This window comes from Ptychodera flava, chromosome 5 (assembly GCF_041260155.1).
Source record: "Ptychodera flava strain L36383 chromosome 5, AS_Pfla_20210202, whole genome shotgun sequence".
In the NCBI taxonomy this organism is placed as follows: domain Eukaryota; kingdom Metazoa; phylum Hemichordata; class Enteropneusta; family Ptychoderidae; genus Ptychodera; species Ptychodera flava.
The window spans coordinates 29601428-29610195 of record NC_091932.1 but is presented as its reverse complement, the minus strand read 5'-3'; the positions used below and the strand labels follow the sequence as shown (position 1 = coordinate 29610195).

The following is an 8768-nucleotide window of genomic DNA, read 5'->3' as shown; positions in this document are numbered from 1 at the left end:
ATCAATAAAAATACCCTGTTTGAGGTAATTCACTTTAGAAATAATGGGCCTGCCCTTTAACGTTTATTTATTGGCAAGGACGAGGGAAAGGCCAAAAACTAACTGGCGAGTCTGGCCTCCCCCTTAATTTTGACTTTCCTCTCACCGACGTCCATACATAAACGTCATTGGTCAGAGCGGAGTCTTTTATTTTCATTATATTATCAAAGAACCCTAGAAAACTGTCACAATTTGCAAAAGTTCCTTACGTGAAAGACAGCAGGGCCCCAGAACTTACGTTACATTGTTGCATTCACTGAACAGTGCAGTGCAATATGCAACTCACTGTCACACTCGCTATAAAACCTTTGCAAATCTGGAGACTTTTTGTGGAGAAAAGGGTGTAAAATTTGCCCGCAAGTGCTTCATTTTATTCTCTGATTGAATATGATCTTTGTACAAATCACAATATACGCTTTGGCTGTAAAGTTACGACGATGTGAACGATACTGTAAATGTCAATCTATTCATATCCATGGGCATGTAAACAAACCATTACTTTCAATGTATTTATGGTCAGTCACGTGTTTCAACTCGGCCGATAAAATGCGACGGAAATATAATTTGACATCGACTTTGCCATTTTTTCATGATACCTTTCGCCTAGTGATCAATGTCTACAAATCATAAAAATATTAATACAATGATAATGATATTGACGTAGCAAAGCCTCGATACCCGGATCCGCCACCATGTATTACCGCTCACCTTCTCCCTTTGGCTAATAGCTGGCGAGAGGACGCTGGAATACTGAAACAGAGTAAGCTTAGCGGCTACGAGTTTTCAAAGATAACACCGTGAACGTAGATGTTACATAATGCCTGGTGGTGTCCCTTCTTCCTTCTACCTGCTCACTTCTGCGTACGTCCTCTACCTTCTCTGATTGTGTTCGTAATGATACCTCTTATGCACATTGCTTATTGCATATAGTTGAAATATTAACTTGCCATATTATCCTCTGTACATGTGGTTAAAACGCGTGATTACACGTCCTCACGATGCTACGTCAATATTATTATCATTTTATGGTTTTGTTTATGAGGTCTTGACTTATTGGTCACTAGGCGAAAGGTAACAAATGTAGGTATAACGTAATAATAGCAGAGTAAACATCAATATGATGGCCACTGTAACAACCACAGTAAAGATCACACTATGGTCACAAAAGTCATTTTGATTCAGCTTCCTTTGGCTATACTGTATTCCTAGACGAAAACGTAAATCAAGTCGTGAAGAACAATCATAAGTTTCACACTGATTAAGTAGAAGGACTATAGCATTTATTTTATAGATCAAACAGCTGGAAGCACATTAACATGATTGCAAAACTGAGTACATATCTGACATAAAATAGAAACCCAATTCCTAAAAATGTACGGTTATTGTAGATTAGGCAGAAAGATAATCATTGTTCAATCACTCCGGTTTAAAGGACAGTATGACTTGTATAGTTTGCTTGGTATTCTTCAATATGTTAGCAAACTATTTTACTACTATCTATTTTTCAGAATTCCATTCAGAAAATCATGAGGTCAATTTTGTGAATTTCGAACATGAAGTCAGTACAGTTGCAATGACGCCCAATCTATTGTATTCAAATGCAGATGTATGGTTGTAATGGTATCTTAAATTGAGCAAACTATTACTGGAAATAGCTGTTTTTTGTTTTTCATTATTTTTACTCTGGAAAGCAAGCACATAATATAAATATGTCTAAACTACAAAACATATTAGTTGCATTATGAAATTTTGATGTTAAAATATGAATTCTTGCCCATACTAAGATCAGTTGTCAACAATTGCATTGGTCATGACACAAGGTCAGGCTGTGATGACACGTTGAACACGACACATTGCTGCACATTTGTTTGAAAGTACATTTGAAGATGAAATTCATATCAGTTTAACACCTTGAAGGCACTATTTGCAGATTATGTTTCTACCACTATTTCATACTTTTAATGCACGTCAAAGGAATTAAAAACGTAAAAAACTTTCAGTCATTGGCTGCATGTAGCAATAACAAATAAATGATATATTGACAGAAGGTCCATTACTCTTTTTAATAACTGATCACTTTGGTTTAAATATCGCTTGAGGGGTAGACTGTTTGATTTAAGGAGTGCATCGGTCAATTGCGGACTTGCGTTTTTGAACTTTTGAGGTTCCGAAATTCTTCTTTGCAAGAGATATATACTTCCCATACTTTTACTATACTTTTGCCAACCTTTATACGAAAGTATGTATTTTTAAAGTGGTGGGGTTGTTGAAATATTGCCAAGTAATTGGTGATTTGGAGAAAAGTTTTCCTTTCAACCAACTCGCGTCTAATATCTAATGGTGGATCCCTTAATTTCCAGAATAATGTAACAACATTTACAGTGAAACAAAAATAGATGATTTACGTAAGATATTTATCACTTTCATATTTTAATTAGAAAGTTTGAAGTAATAATAAATTCGGTGAAAACACAATACTAAAAGTTACCGTTTCTCTATTTCTTCACAAGCTTCACTCCATGTCTCTTTTTGTATATTCTGTGTTTGGTGATTTTTTAGTTAGCTTGATTATGTGTTTCTGTGTTGATACATTATTAACTCTTATAAATGGCAGTTTTGACGTAACTTTACGATGTAATTACGGTTAAGTGCTGCATTGAGCAACACAAAATGTTTGCACTCGGCCTTGTTTCAGAAAATCAAGCATGTTAATGCTGATACTTTCTCATTGTTCGATGCACACGGATAAGCTTCGCTCGTAAGCATGGTACAGTCGCCTTAACTGAGCATGTTAACAAGTAACACAAAGACAAAAAGATAAACGAAGGGACAAACGACAAACGGACGAAAGAAACCTCAAAAGAGACAATAAGACGACCAACGAGCATGCAATCAAAGACACAAAAACAAACACAATTGCTGCAAAACCCATAATGTGGCAATTATTTGCAGCAGAGCAATTACGAGACTTCTAATCAAGGTACACGATCACCCTGCTACACAATGGCCATCCTCTCTCTGATTTCATTATTTGTAACAATGGCCATCCTCTCTCTCATTTCATTATTTGGAGAGCAGGACCGCGCTACAGCAGAGTGATTACGTGTTTTGTCGGTAGACACTAGCTGTTTTGTCATTTTTCCGCGGTAATGCATATTTCTTTAAGCTACTGGTCATTCAAAGTGAGTCACATGATTTGGGGTTTCACTATGCCTTTTCGTGTTGGCGTAGAATCGCCTCTCTATTAGATCCAGCTAATTTTTGAAGGTGAATGCATGCGTCGGATTTGTTAATGATATGTAGGATATAATATTAACATTCCAGATACGTACTGGACAGAGTATTACGCTTGAGCGGTTTGTAAAGATTATGGGAGAAATAGCCATTTACGAGAAAAATATCAGACTTGTCTGTTAGGCTACTGATATCTGCTACCCCTCATTTAATGAACTAGGGAGGATTACAGTTTTACACATTTTGCAAATAAAATATGTGCTTTTTTTCGTGTGTGATATCTACTGATTCAGAATGCACGCATTTATCATTTCCAATTTCGTTCAGCGCTGGATAATTTTGTTGACCATCATCTACTGAATCAAGTTGTCTTAGAACACGCCAATTCAAGCCTTCTATTCCGCTTGCTCAGAAATGCGTTGGTTGGCGACAACTTCATAGGGGATACATCTGGTGGCAAGATTTTTAATGTTCGGGTCCAGGCGTGGCTTCCCTTTTCCTTTGACCGGCGATAAAGTAAACTGGTGAAACAAATTGGTGAATATAAGAAACATACTATTCCTCGCCAAAACCTCTCCTATGCACATACGGCGTCCAGCGGAAAAAGGGAGGTAACTCTCTTGTCTTTTCTGAACATTGCCTTCTTCGTCTAAGAATCGTTCTGTAGGGAGAAAAATAAAAAAAATGTATGTACCTTCTTTACGCACTCTAATTCTACATATCAGTGGTTTCTTATGATTATGTGCGTCAAGGTAAAGTCTGCCCTGAATAAATGAACTAAAGGGTACCATATGATTGTTATGCCATAGATTATTATTATCAAGTGATCAAGATATAAGTGAATACCAGCATATGCAGATGACCATGACCTAGGCTACGGTATACTTTGGCCTTCAATTTATGTTGGGTCGCAACATTATCTTCTGTCGCTGTCATCAGTAATTTTGTATCATATTCAGTCTAATTTAATAAAACAGTTTATATTTTTTAAAGATAGAAACGTTCATTTAAGTGTTACATTAGTTTGATTTTATAATGCTATCTTTTATTTGGTAGGCAGAAAAAAAACACACTTATTATCAATCCATATTTGCTACACAATAACGTTATCAAAAACACTGCTATTTAGAAATTTTTGATTAAACTCACCTGGACAGAACTTTTCAGGCTCCTCCCAGTATTTTTCATCCATGTGCAGACTCCATAGGTTTGTCAATATTTGGGTCCCTTTTGGTATGTTATAGCCACCTATGGGATTGGACATGGCAGTATTCAGGCCTCCAGAAAATCAAATAGTCCTGGGAAACTATGCAGCACAAATTGTTCGTATAATTTTTATGCCCTCTCATCAAATATTAAATGCCTGAAATAATGGTAATTCTTGTAATACATGAAAATTATTGCACTTTTCAAAGTTTAAGAAACCACTCCTGCTGTTAAATAGAAAGCAAGAGCTCATTAGTATGTACAATCCTCCACTTGGTGAAACGTCAAGAGAAAACGTTCTGTTAACTCTTCCAAATTAGTAAACAATATATTATGTACTTGCTTCGAATGTTTACAAGAAGGTGAAAAGAAGACCCACCAATAACAGTGTTCTCCGTAGTTTCATGTGGTAGGTTAAGCGGTGCAATAGTTCTGATTCTCATTACTTCGAGGATGACAGCTTCGCAGTACGGTAATTTACCCTTGTCGGACAACAATGGTAATCGATCTTTTCCGATGGCATCATCTATTTCTTTGTGTACTTTTGCCTGAACATCGGGATGGCTCACCAAGTACGCCACACACCAATTTATGGTTTGAGTTGTTGTATCGAATCCAGCTGGAATGAGAGTATAATATTGAAATGCCTGAGTACAGACAACTACAGACAAGGATCAACAACTGTTGCAAACAGGTGTTTGTTTGTCAGTAGACCGCACAACAATGCAAGTTCAAATTATTTCTTGGTTCATCATGACCAGTAAATGTAAAATAACAATGTCTTTCCCATTTCATTACTAATGGTAAATACGGCAAGTTTTCGATCGGATTCAAACTCACAACATACGGTAGCCAGTCACCAAACGAAAAAGCCACAAACAGAACCGCTCGGCCATATACCCACTCAGTGGTTCAATAACCGAGCCAGGGACACGAAGCCTTTTGGGTGGCGTAAGATCAATATCTGCTTGATGATAAATGTTTTGTGTGGGCAAAGCAACATACATTTTGAGTAAGTATGAAAATAGCGCCACAGTGGCACTTTTAAGGAAATTCATGCTCACATGCTATGATCTCCATCACTATAACTTCCTATATAACCACATAATACTACAGCCATCTTTAACAAAGGGCGACATTTTAAAGAAAGCAGACGATATCTTACAAAAACGCTTCAAATTAAAATTCAAACCAAGCAATCACCAACGTAGATATCAAACTCAAAGGTCCATACTATTTTGCATCTTAACTATCTTCATGAAAAGTGATCAAGGACCAACTCGAAGTGTTTTGAAACGAGAAGGGAAATCAACTCCCTGAGTTTATCTCTTTAGCCAAAACAAAAGGGCACTTATTGGCAATAACGAGCCAGAACTAGATTAAATGAGCTAATAACAAGCCAAAAACATGTTTCGTCCATAAAATAAACTACAACCACAGTGTCCGCCCATCCTGGAAATCACGCCTTCTACGATATGTTTGGTATTACTAGACACCTCTGTGACAGTGCTCATAGGAACACCTGGAGTATAAAATTAAAGTGAATAGAGACTTTTTGAATAACAAGAAAATTTACATTTATTTAAATGATATTGTTGATGTAAAAATGACAGAAAAGTCACTCAAATGAGCTTCAAAACTTGCACATGCCTGGTATTCCTTTGCGTTAATGAAACTGCATTTGCCTGAATTCTTACCCTTGTCCCAATCTTGGTATGGTATTTGACGGAAATTATAAGAGGGTTACCATTTAATCAAAATACATGGGAGGCTGTTTTGCAGACTATTAATAATATCCCTTACGAAACAAGCAATATCCATTTATATATGTTTGATAATTGATATATGGACTTCATTGGGAATAGGGATGTAAGAAGTGCATGTGTGTACATGAAATTTTCTTTCTTTGGATATTACTTAAACTGTAGATTCACTACACATTGCAGTCTATAATAAGACCATGAAGTTTCCCTGAAATACTAACTCGGCATTTTTAAATGTTTTTTTGAATTGATTTAAATGTATTTGAATATAATACCATGCTTGAAAGTTCATATGTGAACTATAGATATTAGAATGTAAGGAATGCGATTCTTTGTAAAGGTGAAACGTATTCTTTGAATGTTCAAAGTCAAATGAGAAATAACATGTTGTGTCAATTAAGGTGTTATTGTTAATTACGCGATGTATATGCAAAAATACTCGTTTTATCGGGAAAATTAACCACAGCTGTAGTATCGACGTTAAAATTTGTGATGATTATATCAAAATTTTAAAGGACACTGGATCCGAAACTACGATAGTGGGTGAAAAGTTATGCCAAAGTTTGCCTAGTATTTGGAATGAATCCATGCTGCATACATCTGGGATTTGTGAGAAAACATTAGTAGGAAACAAAGTCAACATCATGGGAAACAATGAAAGTCGACTTCGAGATTGCTGGTGTGAAATTTTCCTATCATGCTTATATTATCGTTAATTCCATGTATAACTGTTTTATCAGGTTTGACGACATGTTCACTAAACAACAAGCCACAGTAGAACGATGCGATACGCCACCAAAAGTTAACAGTTGCCATTGTAGGAAAGCATGTCAAAGACTCTTCTGTAACCTCCTTAGAGACTTTAGAAAGTCTGGCAATTCGCTGACAAATTTCATGGCAGACATAGATGCAGACAATGGAAACAGTGCCTAATAGAAGCCGATTCACATGATGATGTTAAGTTGGGTGTTGGCTTTGCAAGAGCCCTGGTAAAACTGTAAATGATATGTGCCAGTTCGAGTTGTAAACGTAAGAGATAAGCCTGTGAAGATATATAAGCATATGAATCTCTGTGTATTTAGAAGTTACTGACAATTATGATGTTCTTGCATGTATATCGAATTTAGATGCTAGAGATGTTGACGCATGTAATGATGATAATCTAGTGAATTTCGGATCTAGGCAATGTGAGGCTGAGACGCAGACTGAGGTAGCAACCAGGTGAATGACTGGCAACAAGCCCGGATAAAGTATCGCCAAATTCAAGGAGCCGCATGAATCTGTGAGAGATGAGACAGCTTGATGAGCTGTTAATGGAATATGATATCATATTTGTGGAACATGACAAAGATTTGGGAAAGTCAAATATTGTGCAACATCGTAGTGATACTGGCGAGAATCCACAAAAATGTACATATGAGAACATAATCAATCTATGTTAGATAATGATGTAATCAGACGTTCGTCCACCCCTTGGTCCAGCCTATCTGTATGAATTATCGGAAATTGAACAATATTACTAAGAAGGATGTTTACCGACTCCAACGCATCGAAGATAGTCTGGATGCCCTTGGGCAAGCACATTACTTTTTGACAATGGACTTAGCATCAGGATATTGGCATATTGAAGTCGCATTGGAGTATAGGGTTAAAATAGCTTTGTTTTTCATACAACGGACTCAGTGAATTCAACGTTATGTCATTTGGTTTGTGTAACGTGCCAAGCATCTGTCAGTGCTTGATGGAATTATAACTTGCTAGACTCCGAAAGGTAATTATGCCTGATTTATCTGGATGATATTGTGGTGTTTTTAAAGACATTTGATGAACACCTCCGATATTTGCGGGTCCAGAGGTCTTCAAATCGATTTTGAGAAGCCGGACAGAAATTAAAATGTAGGAAATGTCACTTCTGGAAGACTAAAATAAAGTATTTAGGACATATCTTTACACAAGATGGAATTACACTGAACCAAATTAAAATTCATGCAGTAAAGAAGTATCCACGTCCGAATGGTATTCTTCAGTTACAGAATTTTCTTGGATTAGCATCGTACCATCAACGATGATGATGTCCCTTTGCCAAAGGGACGTATTGTTAAACAAACTGTTGATGAAGACAATCCATTTCAATGGAGTATCGAATGCGAATACGTCTTTTGCACTTTGTAGTCAGTGCTTATTTCAAGTCCACTACTCGGACATCCTGATTTTTGTGAATCGTTTGTTCTGCATATAGATGCATGTAACAGTGGCATTGGATCGTGTTTATACATGTACATGGCAATAAAGGAGTTTAATTCTTATGCCAGTCGAATTTTCTCAAACATAAGAAACACTATTCAACAATCGAGAAAGAAGCTTTTGCCATAATTTGGTCGATTAAGCACATTTCTGACCATAACCTTAATGTAGATGTTTTACGTTTAATACTGACCACAACCCACTGAAATGATTAATGAACATTCAGGAACCTAGAGGTTTACTTGTTCCCTGGTCGTTGACCTTCAAGAGTATGACTTTGAA

The 8768-nt window shown here is 36.6% G+C and overlaps 1 protein-coding gene across 1 annotated transcript in view; it reads right to left on the bottom strand.

The window, feature by feature from the left end:
* Positions 1 to 1214: 1214 nt before the first annotated feature.
* The window catches only part of LOC139133460 (cytochrome P450 1A1-like), a 30140-nt gene continuing 22586 nt past the window's right edge, over positions 1215 to 8768 (bottom strand). Inside the window, exons 8-10 of the mRNA XM_070700070.1 lie at positions 4859 to 5098; positions 4423 to 4521; positions 1215 to 3934 (exon numbers count right to left, since the gene is read on the bottom strand). Coding sequence (XP_070556171.1) covers positions 3669 to 3934; positions 4423 to 4521; positions 4859 to 5098 — 605 coding nt within the window. The 3' untranslated portion in view covers positions 1215 to 3668. The remainder of the gene's footprint in view (positions 3935 to 4422; positions 4522 to 4858; positions 5099 to 8768) is intronic.